Source organism: Hypanus sabinus, chromosome 21 (assembly GCF_030144855.1).
Source record: "Hypanus sabinus isolate sHypSab1 chromosome 21, sHypSab1.hap1, whole genome shotgun sequence".
Classification (NCBI taxonomy): domain Eukaryota; kingdom Metazoa; phylum Chordata; class Chondrichthyes; order Myliobatiformes; family Dasyatidae; genus Hypanus; species Hypanus sabinus.
Window position 1 is genome coordinate 34517557 of NC_082726.1, and position 23302 is coordinate 34540858.

Sequence of the window (23302 nt, forward strand, 5' to 3'; positions counted from 1 at the left end):
ACTTGTCCTGCAGTTTTGAGATTTTTTATGCCAATGTAGATAATGTCAAAGTCTGGAAGGAGCAAGAGCTGACTGGCCTTTGAGCCGCACAGTTGTGGTGAGCAGGCCGATATGTTCACAGTCCTTTCAGACAAGCTGTTCAAGTGCAGCTGATGAGGAGACTTCTGGCAATGGTTAGGGATAGCTGAATGTTATATTGTTGAAACAGTTCACTGTGGCTGTGACCAGGAGGCTCAAAAACATTGTAGCCCATGGAGCTTGGAGGTAGATTTGAGATCTTGAAACCAGAGGATCAGAGAGGATCTGGCAATGGGAAGTGAGGCTGTTGGTTTCGGTATGGAGTGGTCGATGATGTTTGGGTCTGATGAGGGGATCTCAGGGGAAACTCAGGGAAAAGTGAGGGGCTTACTTATAGATGTCCCAGTCCACTGTGTATTTAATAAAAAGTGCAACTGACTAACGATAGTCACTTACATAACAACTTAATTCAAGCCCTAGGTTCACACAAAGGAGCACTGAACAATGTTAATTGGACTGCTGTAAGTTGGCCCTTGTGTGTAGGTTGAGTTGTAGCAGAATATAGCAGCAAGAGTCATTAAGAATATGGGAAAAGTAAAAAGAGCTGAGGTAGGATGAGTGTAAATGGGTGTTTGATAGTCAGCATGGTGACAGTGGATGAAGGACCTGCTTCCATTCTCCAGGAGTTTCAGTGATACAGAGTCATAGAGTCATGGAGTCTTAGAAAAGTCTAGCATAGAAACAGGCCCTTCAGCCCATCTAGTCCATGCCAAATGATTTAAACTGCTCACTCCCATCAACCTGCACTGAGACCATAGCCCTCCCTACCCCTACCCCTACCATCCATCTGTGTATCAACCTGTGTGACCCTGAAGGGGTATATTATCAGTCACATATGTGGCACATATGTGGCATATGTGACACATATCAGGCACATTGTGCCTGGCTAAATTTCTACACTCACAACAAAATGGCCTGAAGTGGTCATTTTGGCATTTCACTCTGAGAAAGATCAATTTTTGTTCACTTTATGCCTGAAATAAACTGCATTGTGCATCTGTATCTCGAGGCACAAACGTGAGTGCCTGATCACTCTGTAACATTAGTCCATTACTTTGAAAACTGCCTTGAGCGATTAACCTAATGATCATCCACCTGTTTAAGACCTAAGGCTTGCTCTTGGCTGTTGACACTTTTGGATATAATATACTGTATTACTCTGCTTGAAATTAAAACATCACGTTGAACTAACGCAGATTTCTAGGTGAATATTTTCTGCTGATTTGCTTGCAAAGTTTGGCCCTGTATTTAATGCTTGAATGCTCCCATAGGAATGCACTTCTCAAAGCTGAAACTACTAAACATTGCAAAATCACAGACTTGACAGGGATAATCACAAAGGAATTTGCAGAAAATCTCAACAGACTTCCATCAAGTTCCCAAGGTGGCAATCTGAAGGAGAAAATATATGCAACAGGTGGACTACTCTGGAAAATAATGGCAGTGAACTCAAAGTTTTGTGGAGAATGTGCGTGCGTTTCTGTCAAAGTTTTTAACAATAAGAGCTCCCTGTGACATTCTTTTCTGTACTACCGAATACATATTGAAATGCCACTGAAAAGCCATGTGGAAAGAGATAGGTGCAGTTCAAACACATTTTACACAATCAGTATTTATACATTGCATCATCTCACGACTCTGCTTAACTGAAAAAAATCTCCCCTTCCACCCACCCCTCTGTTTCCATCAATCAGAGACCAGCCCTCAGGCAGGACTTTCCAAAAGCAAATTAGAAGGGGGGCTGAAATATCAAAAACAATTAGCAAAAGTTATGAAGCATGTGGAGCTTATGAAGAATTGTAGTTGAGAGTGTAATATTATAGTTAATAAACACAGTGTACTTCCTCTGCAAGTTACAGTAATTGATTGCCTTGGTGTGAAACTGTTCCATCCTCTGTTCTCCCCTAAGGAACTGGCATGATGTTGATTACATTAACTGTGCCTTATATAGCAGGAGCAGGCGCTTATCCAGCTAGATCACTGGATTCAGGGGACCTTCTTTTCCCCACCTTCTGACTGAAGGCAACTGCAGTAAAGCGATCACCTTGAAATTAGAACAAGAGTAACATTTTCTAACCTTTAAGATGAGTTGCCCGATGAATGGTATTCATAACAATATTCCACATGATGAAGGGACTTTCATGTTCACTTCGGAGTCAGTGGGCGAGGGGCATCCTGGTAAGTAAGAGTTGTCAGAAGTTGCACATCTTTATCTGAGAGCAATTAATGTGACATCCACAGAACATCACGGTAATGTTGTAGTCCAAGGACAAGATTTAGATGGACAAGCTCTGTGCAGAGTTTGCCACGTTTCTATCTAGAAATCAGGCTTCCCCCATTTGTGTGTGGAGGGACTGAAGTCAAAGCTTGCTGGTCACTCTTGCCTTCAGATGAAGCAGTGGCAATTTCCCAATGTTGGATAATCTATCTACCTTCGAATCTACTCTGTGTTAGACCAACAATTTCTCTTTCAGATCAATGGAGAGGAATAGATGCAAGGGACAAAAGTACTGAATTAATTATATTTGGTTGAAAGATTTCAATAGTTTTTAAGTGTCTTTTTCTTATTCTTTAAATCTTTAATAATTTTCATTATTGAGCTTTATTTAAATAGTTTTTGAATATTTAAATAGCTTTGGATATTTAAATGTATTTCTGAGTATTTAAATAGTTTTTGATATTTGAATATTTCTGGAAGTCAGCGATGTCTTCTCACTGCAGTCCACCTTTCCAACAAGCCAGTTAGATTGAAATCAGCTGACCAGGGCAGCGTTGTAAGCCATTATGAAGCCTGTAATACAAAAATATTCAGAAAATCATGAAAGTTATGATTGACAAAAATGGAAGTTTGCGAGGATGCTGTTAGAGGGGAGATAGTAGATGCAATATAACTGCTTTTGTTAACATTCCAAAGAAAAACTGATGTATCAATGTACATTAGTAGAAGGGCAGAGAGTCTAGCAATAAATAGATCAGGATTTTCCTGATGGGAAACCACAGGGACAGTTCTGTGTTCTGAGTATTTCACAATTTACATCAAGAACATTATTGTATCTAGGTGCCCAGCTGTTACAAAGCCAAAAATGGGAAGAAAAGTGATACTGTGGGGAAATGTGAAATTATTCATATTGCTGAAAAAGTAAAAAGCAGAATTTTCTTTAAATGCACAGAAACTGATATACACATGTGTGACGAGTGATTCTGGTACTGTGACATAAGACACAAAGCTAATACTGCAGATGTGACAAGCGATTAAGAAGAGGGATGGTAAGTTGTGTTTTAAAGCAAAAGGGTTGGAAAAAGGAAGTCTTTCTCTGCACTTTCCCAGGGCTTTGGAGAGGTCTCATCTGCAGAAATAGTCTCACTTCTATCAATGTGTGTACAGAAGTTCAACTCCTGTTGCTGTTTGCAAGGAGTTTGTACGTTCTCCCCATGACCGCAGAGAGTTCCTCTGGGTGCTCCGGTTTCCTCCCACATTCCAAAACTGTAGGGATTAAGGTTACTAAATGTTGGTTGTTGATGCAAATGAAGCATTTTACTGTATGTTTCAATGTATATGTGACAAATAAAGCTAATCTTTATTCCTGATAATGATTGATGACAGGACACTAAGGGAATCAGGAAATAGGAATTGTTCAGGAGATTTGATGAAGATAAATGATTAAGCATGGTCCTTCTAAATGTTTGGGTAAGCACAGAATGATATGTACTCTTGCTTCAAAGTTGATCTACATACTCCTCCAGGCTGCAAACACCATTCACCGGGACACTACCTAGAATGGAACATTTCGGTATGTGAAGAGGTTGGATTCAATGGGTTTGGTTTTCCTTGGAGAGGACAAAGTGTATAAAGCTATGTGCAGTGTAGATAGGCAGATGGTAAATTTTCCCTCAAGGCAGATATATCTAAATCTATAGGGCATATTGTAAGGAAATGTAGAGAAGACTTGACCCAAAAGCAGGAACTCTGGTAACTCAGCACTCTGAGAGAAATTCAATGCACTCCGCGTACTCCATAAAAGTTAAAACTTCCCTCTGGGTAGTTTTTTTTTTGTTCTTGCTGAAGTTCTGCTTGAAGCTTGCTCTGTTTCTGTCATGTAGAGTTCTGAAATGAGATCTGTCAGTTCCAGGAATGTTGCTGTCTATTAATAGGGGTGCTCTGCTTGTTTCACAGTCTCTTCACCACTTTCAAAAAATGCCTCTGTAGTTCCTGAGTGACGGTGACACTAGGTCAATGTGGCACCACCAAACACTGGGCCAGTGGGCAGACCTTGAGTTGGCTGACAGCTGGCAATGAGTCCATATGACCATAAGACATAGGAGCAGAATTAAGCCATTCAGCCCATCGACTTGCTCTGCCATTCCATCATAGCTGGTTTATTATCCTTCTCAACCCTGTAACATTTGACACCCTGACTAACCAAGAATCTTTCGACATCTGCTTTAAATATACTCAATGACTAGGTCTCCACAGCTCTCTATGGCACTGAAATCCATAAATTCACCACTGTCTGGCAAAAGAAATTCCTTCTCATCTCTGTTCTAAATGAACATCCCTCTATTCTGAAGCTGCGCCCTTTGGACCAAGACACCCCACTATAGGAAACATCCTCTCCACATCCACACTATCTGAGCCTTTCAACATACAATAGCTTTCAATGAGAACCTCCCTCCCCCCATTCTTTAAAACCCCAGTGAGTTCAAGCTCAGCCATCAAACGCTCCCTGTATGTTAACTCTTTCATTCCTGGATTCACGCTTGTGAACCTCCTCCGGACCCTCTCCAATGCCAGCATATCTGTTCTTCAATAAGAGGCCCAAATCTGTTCACAATACTCCAAGTATGGTTCAACCAAAGCCTTATAAAACCTCAGCATTATATCCTTGTCTTTATATACTAGTCCTCTCAGAGTAAATGGTAACATTGCATTTGCCATCCTTTTTTTTTGAATACTTTATGTACAATTTTCAGTTTTACAAAGACAAAACATACTGAAGATGTACAAAACAATACAAAGGAGATGCAGCTCCAGATGGAGCACAGACAGAACAAATCAAAAACAAAAACAAAGCCTGACAATTTACAAGATAACATAAACAGACTTTCAGAAAAAAATTGACACAATAGTGGTATCACGGAAGCAATGTAAAATAAAATGAATAGAGGAATCCGGTTAGGCACTACACCCACTCATGAGATTAGACAGGTCCAGGTCACTATATGTGTGAGGTAATATGACACTGAGCCAAGAAAGGTGCCCATATTCTCTCAAATATATTCTGTGTATTGGTTTTGTGCAGACGCAGTCTTTCCATTTGTATAATAGACAACACCTCCTTGAGCCAGTGTGCAAAAGTAGGTGGGGTAGTAGACTTCCAGGTCAGAAGAATAAGTTTCTTAGCCACCACCATTCCTAGATGCAGAGCAATCTGCATGTCATGTGGCAAATCAAGAGTCACTGCAGAACATCCAAAGATGGCGAGGTCGTAATTGGGCTGAATGTCTCTAGAATAGGCTTTTGAGAGCCACTCAGAAATTGCAGTCCAAAAGTTGTATAATGTAGGGCAAAGCCAGAAAAGATGTGCTAGTGAGCACTCAGCAGAGCGGAACCTGTCGCAATCAGGAGACACAGATGGGAATCTGCGATTCAGTTTGTTTTTGATTAATGCAATCTATGCATCACCTTGTACTGGATTAACCTGTAGCGGGAATCAATAGAACAGCAGTGAACCCAGGACATTGCCTCCTCCCAAAGTCCCGCTGGTATCTCTGAGTTCAAGTCCCCAGTCCAGGCTTCCCTAGTAAAATCTGTAGAAACCGAAGAAGTAAAGCAATTCACAAATTTTGATATTAACTGTTTGGAGTCTGGAGGGAGCAAGAAGTTTTTAAGAAAGGGATGGGTGGTGGAAATAGGCTCGAAGTGTGGGCACTTTTTGTTAATGTAGTGTCTAACTTGAAGATAGCGAAAAAAACGTGAATTTGGAAGGTTAAACTTTGTGCTTAATTGTGTGAATGATGCAAATTGGCCATCGATGTACAGATCTAAGAAAGTTTTGATACCCCGCTCTCTCCAGACTACAAACGCACCATCTAATTGGCCAGGCTTAAATGAGTGATTTTGACAAATGGGAGCATGTGTGAAAACACTGGGAATTTGGTGAGTCACATTTATCTGGTTTGATATTGGTAAAGAATTCTTTAAGGTAAAGTTTTGTTGGATTAGTTTATCTGTTGAGGCATAAGTGGAAAGCAGAAGAGCAGGAAGTGAGGAATATTTAACAGCAGAGGCTTCCAGCTGTAGCCATGAAGGTTTTTCTTCGGTCTCAGCACCTCCACGTTTCCAGTGTGTAAGAGCCCTGGAGTTCGCTGCCCAATAGTCATGTTTAAAAATTGGCAGACAAACCTTCTTAAGAGGGTTGTGTAGGTGAGCCTCAGATATCCTGTGCGATTTATATCCCCATACAAAGGGCAATATGATAGAATCAAGTTTCTTAAAAAAGGATGCATTTAAGTATATAGGCAGGTTTTGAAAAAGATATAGAAACCTGGTTAGGGTCACCATTTTGATTGCATTTACCCATCCGATCATGGATACGGGCAGCATCCTCCAGGACTCGATATTTGTTCTGAGTTTTTCTAAGGATTCTGTTAGGTTAAATTTGAAAAGATGCTTTGGGTTCTTAGTCAGTTTAATCCCCAAATAGGTGAAACAGCCCTTCTCTACTCTAAAAGGCAAATCTTTCGGGAAGTCTTCAGTAAATTGATCCACTAAGGGCATGAATTCGCTCTTTCCCCAATTTATGGTATTTATAGCCAGAAATGCTCCCAAAGGAATTTATATATTCTAGTAGGATGGGAAGAGAGATCGCTGGGTCGTCTAGACAAATAAGGAGGTCGTCTGTGTACAGGGTCACACAGGTCTCAATATTGCCCAACTTAATACTTTTAATGTGTGTGTGGCCCCTAATGCCAATTGCCAGGGGCTCCAGCTCTATGTTGGACAGCAGGGGGGACAATGGGTCCCCTTGCGAACACCACAGTGCAGGGAGAATGGATTAGATTTATCCCCATTTGTGAAAATGGAGGATTTTGGATATAACATTTTAACCCATTCTATAAAAGTGTCGCCAAATCCAAATTTCTTGAGTGTTGCAATTAGATAGGGCTACTCTATCATATCGAATGCCTTGTGGGCATTTAGAGACAGTATAGCAGCTCTATCATCTTTCCCATAATTGGCATACAAAATATCGAGAATTTTGCGGACATTACAAAAGGAGTACCTGCCCGGAATAAATTCCATTTGGTCCGGGTGAATGATATTTACCATATGCTTACCGAGCCGATTCGCTAACACTTCTGTAATTATTTTCAGATCATAATTTAGTAGTGCAATGGGCCTACAGCTTCCAGGGTCTGTTTTGTCTTTATCTTTTTTTAATAAAACACAGATATTTGCTTCACTGAGAGAGGGTGGGAGCCTCTTGTTTTTAAAGGTATCCCGAACCATTTTCAGCAAAGTCAGTGAAGGACATCTCGGAAGGCCTTGTAGAACTCTGACCTGAACCCATCACCGGTGGGAAATGCTTTGCCACTTCTGTTAAACAAATCATTGACATATAATATAAAAAGAAGTGGTCTCAACACTATCCCCTATGGAACATCACTGGTCACTGGCAGCCAATCAGAAAAGGCTCTCTTTATTCCCACTCTTTGCCTCCTGCCAATCCTGCTAATGCTCTATCCATTCTAGTATCTTTCCTTTAATACCATGGGTTCTTATCTTGCTTAGTGGCCTCATGTGTGGCACCTTGTCAAAAGCCTTTTGAAAATCCAAGTAAACAACATCCACTGACCCTCCTTTGTCTATCATATCTGTTGTTTCACCAATGAATTCCAATAGATTTGTTAGACAAGATTTCCCCAATAGGAAACCATGCTGACTTCGGCCTAATTTATCACATGCCTCCAAGTACCCCAAAACCTCATCCTTAATATCTAACAAGGCTATAATTTCTTCTGCCACCCTCCCTTCTTAAAGAGTGGAGGGACATTTGCAATTTTCCAGTTCTCTGGGACCATTCTAGAATCTAGTGATTCTTGAAAGATCATTACTAATGCCTCCCCAATCTCTTCAGCCAGAACTATGGGGTGTAGTCCATCTGGTGCTGGTGACCTGCCAATCTTCAGACCTTTCAGCTTCCCAGGCACTTCCTCTTTTGTAAGAGCAACTACACTCACTTCTATACTGCTATTGTTTTCCACAGTGAAGACTGAGGCAAAATACTTATTAAGTTCATGCACCATTTCTCTGTCCCCTATTGCTACCTCTCCAATGTCATTTTCCAGTGGTCCAATATCCACTCAGGCCTCTCTTTTACTCTTTACATATCTGACAAAACTTTTGGTATGCTCTGAGATTTTTGGCTAGCTTACCTTCTTATTTCTTCTTTTCTCTCCTTATGCTTTTTTAGTTGTCTTCTATTGGTTTTTAAAAGGTCCTCAATCTTCTAGCTTCCCACTAATTCCTGCTCTATTATATGCCTTCTGTTTGGCTTTTATGTTGGCTTTGACTTCCCTTGTCAGACATGGTTGCCTCATCGTAACTTTTAGATTACTTCATCTGTGTGATGTATCTATCCTGCGCCTTCCAAATTGTTTGCAGAAACTCTTACCATTCTTGCACTGCTGTCATCCCTTCCAGAGACCCCTTCCAATCAACTTGGGCCAGCTCTTCTCATACCTCTGTAATTCCCTTTACTCCACTGCAATACTGATACTTCAGCTTCAGCTTCAGCTTCTCCCTCTAAAACTGATCATATTGTATTATGATCACTGTCTTCCAAAGGTTCCTTTACCTTAAGCTCTTTAATCAAATCTGGTTCATTACACAACACCGAATCCAGAATGGTCTTTCCCCTAGTGAGCTAACTACAAGCTCCTCTAATAAGCCACCTCAATGGCATTCTACAAATTCCCTCACTTTGGAACTAGCATCAATATGATTTTCCCAGCATACCTGCATATTGAAATGTTCCATGATTATCATAACATTACGTTTATTACATGCCTTTTCTATTTCTTGTTGAAATTTATATCCTCCATCCTATTCGGGGCATGTACATAATCCCTATCAGGGAATTTTTTTCACCCTTGCAGTTTCTTAACTCTATCCACGAGGATTCTACATCTCCTGATCCTATGTCACCCTGTTGTAAGGAGTCAAGTCAGACTACTTTTCTGAAGCTTGATTTTTCCTAGAAGCTGTGTACATTCCTGTGGACACAGATTATTCTCTGTCCTACAAAGATTCAAAGAAAGCTGCCCATGGTTATCTGCTCCTGATCTCTCTATAGTGGAACAGAATTAAAACGATTACACACACACATACACATACACACCTCAATGAAACCTATGCAATATTGAATGGTTTAGATAGAGAGAATGCGAGAGGATGGTTCCTATAGTGAGGTGGTCTAGAACCAGAGGTCACAGCCTCAGAATAGAGGGACATCCATTTATAATGAAGCTGAGAAGTGATTTCTTTAACCAGAGGATAGTAAACTGTGGAATTTGTTGATGTGGCTGTGGAGGCCAGTTCATGGAGTGTATCGGATAGATTCTTGAAAAGTCACAGCCTGAAAAGTTATGGGGAGAAGGCAGAGGAATGGGTTTGAGAGGGAAAAGGATCAGACATGATCAAATGTTGGAACAGACTTAACGGGCTAAACAGCCTAATTCCATTCAAATGTCTTAAGGTCTTATAAATCGGTACATCTATGGGTTGGGATGTTGATCCCAGCAGTGTGCTGGGAATGAAAATTAGCTCTATTTGTCACATGTACATCGAAACACACAGTGAAATATGTCACTTGTGTCAAATCAAATCAATGAGGATTTTTCCTGGGAAGCCTAAATTGTCACCGTGCTTCCAGTACTATCATAGTTCGTCCACAGCACATTAATCCTAACCTTCCTCTTTGGACTGTGGGAGGAAACCCACATGGTCATGGGGAGAACGTACGAACTCCTTACCGACAGCAGTGGGAATCGAACCCCAATGTCACAGCCGGCTCTGCACTGTGATACGCTAACTGCTAAGCTTCTTGCTCCTTCCAATGCTACTGATAACTGCTGGTGTCTGAGCCCTCTCCTCCTCTCTTTCAGACAAAATCTGTGACCAGATCAGTGATGCCGTGCTCGATGCCCACTTACAGCAGGACCCCGATGCCAAGGTTGCGTGTGGTGAGTGGTCCACACCCCTATGTGTCTAGTACAGTGTGTGCTTTCAAATCCTTGGCTATTTCAATGAGGAAGGATTGGATAATTTCTAATTGGTGAGATGCCCTTTTATTGAAACTTAGCCCTATCAAACAAATATACTTTTTTCTGAAATTGAGAAAATGGCGTGATAAAGTCTATGGAATTCTGAAGGCACCAGTAGAGCAATCACTGAGAAAATGTTTTCAGGAAAAAAAAACAGAAATAGTCCCTCAGAAGTCCTGTGAGGCATTCAGGGTGAACCTCTTTCCTCAGTGATTGGTAAGAATGTATTCCTCACTGTTTTAGGAGTCACTGATGCCTCTATCCTGACCAGCTCTGCTTGATGCTGACACTGGACACCCACGTCGAAGCATTCTCTGTCCCAGGAGTTTGCACTTTGCCTGTCAACTGAAACAAGGTAAAATGACACCATATCAACCTCCAAGCTCAAAGGCATTTCTGCCTTGTTTCCCCAGAGACGGTCTGCAAGACTGGAATGGTGCTGTTATGTGGTGAGATCACCTCTCGCGCGATAGTTGATTACCAGAGAGTGGTGAGGAATACAATCCAGTACATCGGATACGATAACTGTTCTAAAGGTCAGTGAAAACTCATCCAGTCATTTTATAAAATGGGGAATAAAGCATTATTTTAAAGTCTTTTGAAATTCCCATACAATGTATAATTGATTTTGTTCAATTACCAAGCTCTGTGAAAATTCCAGGTGTTGCTTCAGTTTGCTGGATCAGCTGGGAACAATTCTCTGGACATATGCAAAATGTTGGCTGTCTTTTGTGTGAACCTAGGCAGTGATATTCAGCCTCGTGAGGAATCACACGCAAGTCCAGACCTGTGCTCTTATTGATTTTGTGCTGTCGGTGCTTTCCCTCCGATTCCCTCCCAACCTCTCTGCTGCTCACATGACTCTCCTCGTTCAGGGGAACATCTGCTGTCCCCAGCACCTTTTTCCCAGAAGTGATCTCATGATCCAGCACAAATATTGTGGCCTGTTCAAACCAAGGGGGTGGGGCGGATTTTTTTCGAACACAATCTCCAACTATCAAATTAACTGACACCAGTCCTCGCTTACAGGTATCAGCAGGACCCCGACACTAATGGCTGTCTCTGCTCTGTTGTCTGAGACAAAATGTTTCAGTTGTGAGGGCAGACCACAGAGAACGAGTCTGATTTCCCTAAGGCAGAGGGCGTTAAAAGGGTTCCTAATTGAAGTGCATAAATTGATGAGGGGTGTAGGTTAGACTGCAGGGGATTTTCCCCATATCAGAGGTAGATAAAACTAATTTTCATAGAGTAAGTGCTAGGAGATTTAGACAGGATTTGAGGGGAATCTTTCTCACCCAGAGAATGGCGATTTCCTGTATTATACTACCTGAGGGAGTGATAGAAGCAGAGTAACAGCATTTATAAAGATAAAGATTTGTCACATGTACAGCAGATGGGAACATGCAGTGAGACGTGTCTTTTGCATCAACCACCCACACAATCCGATTACAGTATGCGCTAGTGGCAGCCTGCAAGCGTTGCATTGCTTTTGGCTTCAACACAGCATGCCCACAGTTCAGTAATCCTAACCCTAGCCATACGTCTTTGGAATATGGAAGGAAATTGGAGCACCCAGAGGGAACCCACATAGTCATGGCCGGAATGTAGACAGCAGTGGGATTTGAACCGCAATCAGTAATTGCTGGCACTGTAAAGCATTGCACGAACCACTACACTACCGAGCCATCCATTTGGAAGCATCTGGAGCACCCAGGCGTTGAAGGCCGTGGGCCAAGTGCTAGAAAATGGGAATAATGTGGATCAGCATAGACGTGATGAGTTGAATGAATCGGAACCAGGTATATCATCACCGACATATGCTGTGAAATTTGTTGCTTTGTGGCAGCAGTACTGTAGAAGAGGAATAGTCCTTAACTCGGCGGTGGAGTTATCGGGGCACCGTCATGACGGTGTTTCGTTACAAGCTATTCTTGTTTTTATGAGGCTGAGCTGCTAGCTCGACGCTCCACCCAACTTGGATTCAAACTCGGGAACCTTCGCTCCGGAGTCCGACGCTGATATTGTTGTGCCACCAAGCGGGTCAGCAGTACTGCGCAGCACATAAAAATACTGTAAATTACAGTACAAAATATATATATTTAAAAAATTGAGTAAGTAGTGCAAAAAGAGCAAAAATAGTGAGGTAGTTCATGGGGTGGTCCATTCAGAAATCTGATGACGGGGTGGCATGGGAGAAGAAGCAGTTCCTAAGGCACTGCCTGTTTCTAAGCTGTGTGATTCTACTCATGAACTCCTGCAAAAACCACCCACCAGCTCATCACAGCACTCTCCTTCCTCAGTGACCACGGATTCCACTCCCTGTCTAAATCACTGACATCAGTAACTTGCCCAAGTGATTCCTCCTGTTGCTCGCTGTTAGAAGTCAGTAGTGTATACAGCCAGGAGCTCAACGGTGCTCCTACGCAAAACCAAAATTCATCCATGACTCAGTGAGCAGTGGTGTCAGTTTACTCACCATCAATAGATCAAACTGGAGAAGAACTCATTGAAGCTCTATTTCCTTCTTTGAACTTAAAGTTTGTAAAAATATCGAGACCCAAGATTCTGCAGAAGCAGGAATCTGGAGCAACAAACAAGAAGGCCAAGGAACTCAGCAAGGCCAAATGATCAGTGTCAATCCGAAGCATCAACTGTTTATCTGGCCACACAGATGCTGTCTGACTTGCTGAGTTTCTCCAGCATCTTGTTGTAGCTCTTGCTTGTCTTGGGTTGTTACAGGCAAGGTAATTTTCAAGTAGAAAATGACAGGCTATGAGGAGGTTTCAATTACTGTGCTACCTCAGCAGGGTAATTATTGTTGCTGCAAATTGCAAAGCAGCAGCATGAAAAGGACATGAATTCAAGTTCCTCTCTCTGCATTGTAACAGTGTGGTCATGTTTGCCTGTGTACAGGTTTTGACTACAAGACATGTAACGTGCTGGTTGCATTGGAGCAGCAGTCTCCAGATATTGCACAGGGAGTCCATCTAGACAGACACGAGGAAGACATTGGTGCTGGAGACCAGGTGAGTTAACAGCCAACACCACTTAATGGTCACTGTCTCTCACATCTGTACAAATTAGGGGGCAATTTCTACTAAAGTATCTCCAGTTAACAAACTTACTGACAACAGTCCTCACTCAGCAGACACCAACAGCTCCTAGTACCAGTGACTGACTCCATGCTAACCTGCACATGTACAAGATGTTGACGAGGCTGCATTTGGAGTGTTATGCTCATCCTGCTACAGGAAAAGTGTCAGTAAGCTCTCAATGTTACAAAGTTGTTGCCAGGATTCAAGACAATGGGATACAGAGAGAGATTGGGCAGGCTGGGACTTCTATTCCTTGGAATCCTTGGAATGATCAGTCTGAGGGACGATTTCGTAGAAAAATATTCACAATAACAGCAAAGCTCATTTCAGCTGGTTTGGTTGGAGCAGTCAAACTTCTAAGAAAACCACTTTCTTATCCATCTGTCATACCCAGTGCCACTGACACTTGTCCATCTATTATACCCAGTGCTACTGGCACTCACTTTTCATTGGCTGTTTCTTTTGCTTTAAAACACTGCTCAATTCATTCAGTATACATCAGCCATAAAATGTACAAAATCATGAGGGACAAAGTGAATGCATGCCAACTTTTTTTTTTAAGCAGGGTTGGGGAATCAAGAACTAGAGCACACAAGTTTATGATGAGAGGGAAAAGATTTAATAGGTACTTGGAGGGCACCTGTAAACACAGAGGGTTGTGAGTAGCGGAACAAGCTGCCAGAGGAAATGGTTAAACAAAGTACATTAGCAGCATTTAAAGGATATTTGAGCAGATACATGGATAGGAAATGTTTCAAGGGATACGAGTCAAACTTGGGCAAATTGGACTAGCTTAGATAAGCATGAATCAGTTGGGCCAAGAGACCTTTTTCTGTGCTGAATGATGTCTTCGCATTGTACTGCTGCCACAACGCAATTCCACAAATTCCACCTCAGGTTAAGCCAATCATAATAAGACCAAATTCTGATTCTCATTCTATGACTCTCTGTGTGCAAGTGGATTTCCATACCCTCATAGTGACTGGCGTTGATAACTTTTTTTTTTACAAAGTAGCAGCTGTTGAAGAATCAATGGCCACATGTGGATGATGATCTTCACTTTTGGAAGGCAATACCTAAACATTGCCAAGCCGAGAGCTTGTGGCCACTTCTAGCACCAGTCTCTGTAAGCAAGTTTCTGACATCCATCAAAGAACACAGTTCCCCCTCCCTAGACAGCTCTGACCACTTGCAAAAGTAAGCTTTGCACTTCATCATGTGTCCCCATAGCACTTATGAGAGAGAATTGGGCCTATGGAGATCAGTAATGCAACCACGAGCAGGAAGGAGATTGGAGTTGGCCCTCTTCTAGACAGGGAACAGGACATCCTTTTTACTGCCCCTCGGGCTGTGAGGAATGCAGAACTTTACATACTGACTGATTTGGGACCCTAAACAACACAAATAGGCAACACTGAGCAGTCCCTCAGCCATTAACAGCTGGACCAACATGTTGGATAATAGGGTGGTAGGTTGGAATTCATGACTAGAGTAAAGTTATTAAGGACCAGGTCCTTAAATTGTTGTGTATTTAAGATGTCAGTAATACTTGAGTAATATTGTGAATATACTGTATTGTTTGATTAAGCATTCTTTTTTGTTTACATAATTCCTTATGGGTTATGTTATGAAGTACACCACCACATCAGATGCGAGTGCCTCACTGAAGTAAAATTAAATACACAAGTATCCCTAAGGTTCCCATATTTTTCTTTTGAATAGTTGCTGGAGTTACAAAACATAACGCTGGTAATGGAGAAGTTTTAAAATGAACCCAAAAAGACTATCTACCTGTGAAGCACAGCAGGATTTTTTTTCTTCACAAGGGAACAAAGATGTTCGATTTTTTTCCTAAAATGTGCAGCACATATTTCTTCGGGGTGGAGGAGGGAGGAAGAGAAACAGATGGCAGAGCTTGATAAAAGGCAGAAAACAGACACAATTCACAGGTTCATAAACACTGAGTAAAGGGAGATAATAATCATAAATAAGTCAAGTAGAAATGGCTGGCTACATTGTAAAGATACACATGTCTGATTACACAATAGATAACTGGCTGATGCATGCTGAATGAATTGAGCAGTGTGTTGAAGCAAATGAAACAGCTAATGAAAAGTGAGTGCCAATGGTACTGAGTTTAATAGATGGACGAGAATACAATTTGCTTAGAAGCTTGACTGTTCCAATCAAACCAGCAGAAATGAGCTTTGCTGATATCCTGAATTTAACACAAGAACATTTCAAACCAAAAGCATTGTTGATTGCAGGAAGTGTTAAGTTTCGTAAATGGAATCAAAAGGAAAGGGAGTCTATTTCAGCTTATCTGGCTGAATTGAAAAAAATTGTCTGAGCATTGTCAGTTCAGTGATGGGCTAAATGATGCATTGAGAGATCGACTACTTAATGGAATCTTATAACAAAGCTTTCAGAAAAGGCCCCTAACTGAAGTATAGCTCACATTTGAAAGAGCAGTTGAAATCGCCATATTAAAAGAAACAGCAGCCGGAGGCACAATTGAGTTGCAGTCAGGAATAAAAGTGATCATGAACAAAATTGTAATGTCTAAACAGAAACCTGCCTGACCAAACAAATTGTGTTACAATTGTGGAAGGGCTCACATACACCAGACGGATTCAGGTTTAAAGGCAAAACTTGCAGAAAATGCAGCATAGTAGCTGACATACAAAAAGCACATCAGGCAGACAAAAATAAGTGGACTACACAAGGATGACAAAAAGATAAAATGCTAAGTTACAGTTTCAAAAAGAGCACTAGTCTGCATGCCATTGATGAAAATTCTGATAATGATGTAAGACAGGACTAGGTAGTCTTAAGATCTACTGTGTGAAAACTGACAAGGATCAAGCAATATAGCTTACACCAGAAGTGAATGGTTAATTAATGAATGTGGAATTGGACACTGGCTTGGTTGTTTCAGTAATTACATAAAATGAGTTTGAACAGCATTTCAAAGATACTGAACTGGGGCCTGCAGTTATCCAACTAAGAACTTACACTGGAGAAAATAATTACTTCTGTGGGAATGACTTTCATAACAATGAAATACAAAATCCAACAAGCCACATTGGGCTTGTATATGGTAAAAACAGGAGGACAAGCATTGTGGGCCATGACTGGCTAACAACTGGATTGGAGATCCATCCACTATTTGCATGCCACATCCCCTACAACGTAGTCAACTGAAAGCAAATTATGAAAGGAGCAGGACAGAGTATATCTTGACAAACCTTTCTGGAAGGAAGCACTTCAGCAAAGTGGATTTAGCTGAAGTCTATCTACAGATGGAGATGGAAGAGGAGTCCAAAGTGTTTCTCACCATAAACACTCAGAGGGCTTTAATCACTATTTAGAAGTAAGTTAGAAGTAGTATCTGAAACTGCATTCTGGCAGAAAGCTATGGACCGCGTGCTGCAATGCTTCCCAGGATGACATCAGTGTTACCTGGATGACATCATTGTTTGCAGTAAGGATAACAAGGAACATCTCCAAAATCTCAAGACAAATTATTAGAAGGTAATGGGCTCAGAACACAATGCAACAATTGTGAATTCTTTAAACTAATCACCACTTACTGTCATCACACCATTGACGCACAAGTTTTAAAGAAGCGTGCTCAGAAAATTCAAGCAGTGGTGGACCTCCCAAGGCCCAAGAAGGAGTCACAGTTGTCATCCTTTTTAGGATGTGTCGATAACTATAACAGGTTCCTGCAAACCTGCCTGCTGTGCTCCACCCCATTGACCTCATTACTACAGATCAGGAAGGAATGGCAATGGGCAGAGCAATGTGAGGTGGCTTTCCAAAAGACAAAGGAAATGACGATAGTAAAAACTGTACTCGCACACAATGATCCACATCATCCAGGGAAGTTTGCCCGTGATGCCTTGCTTTATGGTATAGGTACAGTCACATCATAAGTATGAGTAATGGACTTGATGCCTCATAGCTATTGCATCACATTTCCTTACCACTGCAGAGAAAAATTATGCACAGAATGGCAGAGAGGCCACAAGTGTACTTTGGGATGTAAAATGTTTCAACCAGTACTTGTATGGGAGATAGTTTACCATCAATACTGATCAAAAACCACTGGTGTCCATTTTCAATCCACAGATGTGACAAGAGTACTTGATGAGAATAGCTTGGACCCAAATGCTGAGACTAGGACTGAGACACAGTTTCAAACTGAATCAAGAAATTGAGCTTGAAACAAACATAGACAAAATCACAAGTAGGCTTCCAATTGGGCACCAAACCTCAGTTCAGGTGATCCTCAAATGCTCAATCCTTGGTGCCCAAAACATGATTGCTTATTAGTGGGACAATCCTGAATACTTAAAGGAGCTATGCCAGCTATCCATACTCGGTGGAATTAGAGCAGCTAAACCTTGGAAGCTGGTATGGATGTGTGATATGTTAGCAGCAGAAGGGTGTTCCACGAACAGCAGCAGTACAAATGAAGGGATGGGCTCTATTTCTTGGAAGACACAATTACAGGATCAAATTCAAGAGGAGCTAATCATGGAAATGCTGATGGATTGCCCTGTTTACTCTTGGAAAATGAGATACCTGAAAAATTTACAAAAGAGGACACTCCTCATAACATATTTGCCCTAATGCAAATCAAAAGGGATTGAGAGGTATTGTACCATCCAACTCGAGAGCTAAGGTGCCAGAGGAGCTATATGCAGTCATCTGAATGTGAGCAAAACGAAAGTATTAGCTCTAAGTTTTGTATGGTGGCCTGGGATAGATTAGCACATCAAGCAGCTTGCCACACACTGTTTGGGATGCCAACATGTCCAGAAGATGCCAGGAGCAGCACCTATCCATCCCTAGGAATGGCCTGCTTTGCCCTGGCAGGAGATTCATGTGGATTTTGCTGGACCATTCATTGACACAAGTTTTTCAGTAGTAATGGATGTAGTTAGAAAGTGGCCAGAAGTTACCAATAGCCTCCACTACAGCCTTGCACACTGATGATGTGTTCAGAAGCCTCATCTCAAGGACTGGTGCTCTAGAACAGTTAGTGACAATAGACCACAGTTAGTTGCAAAACAGTTTCAGTTATTGCTGAAAATGAATGGAATAAGACATATTACATTTGTATCGTATCACCCAGCTACAAATAGCTTGGCAGAAAGTTTTATCCAGAGTCTAAAGAACAATAGCAGCAGAGCACTCTGCACTGACACTGAATCAAAAGCTCGCCAATTTCCTCCTTGGATATCCTGGGTTGTCCCTTGCGCTTATGCTTAGATTTCCTGAAACCCAATCTCAGAAGGACTATACAGGACAAACTACTGAGACAAATTGAGATCTCCTCAAACAAGGAGATTCAATGTTTTGCTCCTGGACAAGCAGTGATCAAAACGTTATCAAAAAGTGGATACTTGGAAAGATTTAAGGACAGAACTGGACCCAATCTCCTACACAATGCAGATCGCGTCTGAAGTCATCTGGAGATGATATATCAATCAGTTGAAAAGAGCAGAGTCAATTGCTAGAGAAGTAAGGTGGCTATCACTGACAGTCCCAAAGAGGAGGCCCTGGAACTTGAGATTGTTTCACAGCCACATGTCTCACCAGCCAAACAGAGTGATTCCTCGCCCCTTTCAGGAAAGATGGTATCCCACATGAGTAAGAAATTCTCCATATATGTATAATGTATACATATCATTGTATGTATACAGTATACAAACTTGACATTCGTCTCCTAACAGGCAACCACAAAACATAGAAATCCAGAAGAACTCATAAAAAAGGAAGACTGTCAAACACCCCAATGTGCAGAGAAAATTAAAAAAAAATAATGCAAACAATAATCGCAAGCAAATAACATTCTGAACTGAGGATGACAAAGAGAGTCCGCCACCCATAGTTCAGAGTAGAGCTGAGTAAAAGTCGAAGTGTAGCAAGCTAAACCGACCCATCCTTCACCTCGGGCCCCGGCAACCTGAGCTTTTCAATTGGTCCCGGTGCCTAAATAGTCCAAGCATCGGGTTCAGTCATTTCAATACACACTGGGGCCCAGGCCCTGCCACCTAGTTTCTACCTGTATACAACCTTTCTGATTCAGCACGGTGCTTAAATCATCGTCCAAACATTAAGTTCTGTCACCTTGGTCTGCTCTGGGGCCTGGACACCACCACCTCGATTCTGCCTGCACATGACCTTTCCATACAGATGACTAGAGAGCAATATGTTGCATATTTGAGTAGAGATGCATTCTATATTGAGTTGAAGCTTATAGCTAAGTGTGGAGGAGTGTTGTGTATTTAATATTTCAGTAATATGTGAGTAATATTGTAAATATATTGTTTGATTAAGCATTCTTTGGTATTGACATAATTCACTAGGGGTTATAGTGTATGTGTAAATGGCATGCTGTATGTCATTACACCACCTGTTTCTGTGTTATATGTTCATTATAATAACTCAGTGACACGTTGTCTGAAAATTGTGCCCCTCCAGACTTAACTATCATTCAGTTAAAGGTTAATTTTCATCTCGGCCTCCTTGACCTGACTGGGCTCCATACAGTAAAACCATTGCTAGAAGATGAAGCAGACCTTCTTCTGTTCTCTAAGTGTGCCTGTATCCCTTACTCAGGGCCTGATGTTTGGTTATGCCACGGACGAGACGGAAGAGTGCATGCCGCTGACGATTATCCTCGCACACCAGCTCAATTCCCGCATGGCCGAGCTGCGGCGTAACAACGTGCTGCCCTGGCTCCGGCCTGACTCCAAAACCCAGGTGTGTTATACTTTACCCCATTGCTGAAGGCAGCAGACAAGATTGGCGGGTTTGCGGTTAACTCGGTGTTAGAAGGAGCCGAGCCAGGTGCAGGACTAACATGGCGGGCATGATTCCCTTGCAGGTGACGGTGCAGTACAGCCAGGTGAACGGGATGGTCATCCCTACTCGCGTGCACACCATCGTCATCTCTGTGCAGCATGACGAAGACATCGGGCTGGAGGAAATGCGCGATGCCCTGAAGGAGAAAGTTATTAATTTTGTGGTGCCCAGCAAGTACCTGGATGATGACACCATCTATCACCTCCAGCCCAGCGGGCGGTTCGTGATCGGAGGACCACAGGTCAGTGGCATAAGAACCCTACAGTAGCTGAGGGAAGATAAGTCAAATGCAATTTGGGTAGAGCAGGTGAGAAGGAACTGCTTGGAGCCTTGGTGGACAGATAGCAAAAGACCCACAGAGGAACTGTCAGAAATATTTTGCACAGGGAGTCGTTGAAATCTGGAATCTATTGCCAGATTCAGTAACATTAAGCTGGAAACAGATACAATCATGACATCATGAGGAAAGAAGGAAGGAATGGGATCAATGTAAGGGCTACCTCAGCACCATACAATCCAGTCATTGAACTCTCGGCCTTTGAGGTTAACCGATTAAACGGTGTCTGTTCTGATGAAAGCTAGTGACATCCTGGTGCAGTAGGCAATATTCTCTGATCATGTGACAGTCACAGCTGTTTCGCATCAATTTCCCGTTCCAGCCAGTCATTCCGTTCGGCTTGCTCTTTCATTAGAAATGTCACTGCATCAGGCGCTAGACAGCAGCCTAGGAAAGAAGGGTTCCCCTTAGGCACACCAGGAGTAATCTATTTGCAGAGCCAAGGGTGGGTGAGGTCCAAAGTAAATAGTTTCACCTGTAGTTATCAAGGAAGCAGAGATGGAATAATAATTCGGTGACCTCACATCTCAAAACTATGCTCCTATTATAAGCTACGCTTATAATATGGAGCAGGTCAGCAGCCAGAAGGGCAAGGTTTTAGATGTTAGGTGTTAGAGACATAAGAGTTAATAATAGTAATAATATTCATAATAATAAATTTAATGAGCACTTTTCATGCAAATGATGTACTTCAAAGTGCTTTACAATTGGATAAAATGCAAACATGAAAATAAAAGACAAATAAATAGGTTAAATAAACTGGTTTTGAGTAGGTATGTAAACGTGTCAACTGAGTCTTATAGTTTTGGTATTGAATTCCACAGTTCAGGAGCATAGTTCAAAAAGCTGACCTGCCAATTATCTTTAAAAGGAGATTGTTTAAATTTAAGAGACCGGCAGAAGAAGACCCAAGAGCTCGAGCAGGATTATAAAACAAAAGCGATTCTGTGATGTACTCTGGTCCTAAACCAGAGAAAGGTTTAAAAACAAGTAAGAGAATTTTAAAATCCGTTCTAAAAGATACAGGAAGCCAATGCAGAGTAGTTATGATGGAAGTGATATGTCTTCATATCCTGGTTTTAGTTAAAAATCTAGCAGCAGCTTTCTGAGTGAGTTGAAATTTGTCAATATATGGCTTTGGAAGGCCAGCAAAACATGCATTGCAGTAATCTCTAGTCCATTCGATATAAAGGTCGTGAATTAGTTTATCAGCATCTTTACATGACAGAACCGGACATACCTTTGCACAATTTCTTTAGTGTAGAATGCTGCTCTGGTTTTTATACACGTAGAATTTAAAATTTAAGTATGAATCAAGGGTAACACCCAGGGTAGTTACTTCTGATTTTACATGAGGAGCCAAGTTCCCAAGTTTATCAAGAAGTTCACCTCTCTTGGCTTTAGGACCAACCTTGTTTTATTTTCATTTAGTTTTAGGAAATTATTCCTCATCTATTTATTTATTGCAGCCATACCAGACATCAGAGAAGATAGGGTGTTATCAAAGTTCAAAGTGAAATTTATTATCAGAGTACATACATGTCACCACATACGACCCTGAGATTCTTCTTCCTGCAGGCATACTTAGCAAATCTATAGAACAGGAACTGTTAGCTGTAAACAAATTGTGTGAAAACAGATATAAATAAATAGCAATAAATAATGAGCATGAAATAACAATATAACAGAATCCTTAAATGAGTGTAGTTTTCCCCTTTTGTTCAAGAGCTTGATGGTTGAGGAGCAGTAACCTGGTGGTTCAAGTCCTGAGGCAGGCACAACTGAGATTGTGTGTCTTCTGCCTAACTGAAGAAATCAAGTTTATGTTCTTTAATGATGTGTCCTAAGAGGAGCAGGTGTAAGGAGAGGAGTAGGGGACTTAGATAGCTTCCCCGAAGGTACATTGTATCTCTTAGAAAATTGGTCTCCAAGACGAGACAAAAAATTTTCTCTCAGATATACAAGCGAAACCAATTAAGGGCACTATCAAAGAGGCCAACCCAGTTATCAAGGTCATCTAGGAGAATGTTGTGGTCAGTTGTGTCGAAGGAGCATTAGAACTGAGACCCTGTTGGCATCAGTACTGATCCTAAACTCATTAGCAATTTTGATAAATCCCCACATTGTCATGGGAAGCAAGAGAGGAAATGACAGATCCTGACAGATTCGCACCTTCATTTGTCGCAGGTGAGATACCAGTAAAATGAAGGATAGTTAATATTTTCCTTTATTTAAGGAAAGCACCAGGGATAAGCCAAGTAACTACAAAACAGTGAGCCTTAATGTTGATGACAGAGAAATTATTAGAGAAAATTCTAAATTTTAATGTACATTTGGTAAGACAGGGGCCTTAATCACATTGTTTTATGTAAAGGCAATCCTATCTCAACAATTTGATTTATTTTTGAGGAAGTAACTAAGGATGACAGCAAGGCAGTAGGCCTTGTTTATGTGGTTTAGAAAGACATATAACAAGATTCTGCACGGTGTTCAGGCACATGGAACCCTAGGAGAACTGGGTAGAAACATAGAAACATAAAAATCTCCAGCCCATTACAGGCTCTACGGCCCACAGTGTTGTGCTGTC

At 41.5% G+C, this 23302-nt stretch overlaps 1 protein-coding gene across 1 annotated transcript in view; it reads left to right on the top strand.

Annotated features, from left to right (window-relative positions):
- The first annotated feature begins 2144 nt into the window (after positions 1-2144).
- Positions 2145-23302, top strand: part of LOC132379222 (S-adenosylmethionine synthase-like) — a 35636-nt gene continuing 14478 nt past the window's right edge. Inside the window, exons 1-6 of the mRNA XM_059946929.1 lie at positions 2145-2256; positions 10246-10323; positions 10818-10940; positions 13318-13430; positions 20133-20276; positions 20401-20619. Coding sequence (XP_059802912.1) covers positions 2163-2256; positions 10246-10323; positions 10818-10940; positions 13318-13430; positions 20133-20276; positions 20401-20619 — 771 coding nt within the window. The 5' untranslated portion in view covers positions 2145-2162. The remainder of the gene's footprint in view (positions 2257-10245; positions 10324-10817; positions 10941-13317; positions 13431-20132; positions 20277-20400; positions 20620-23302) is intronic.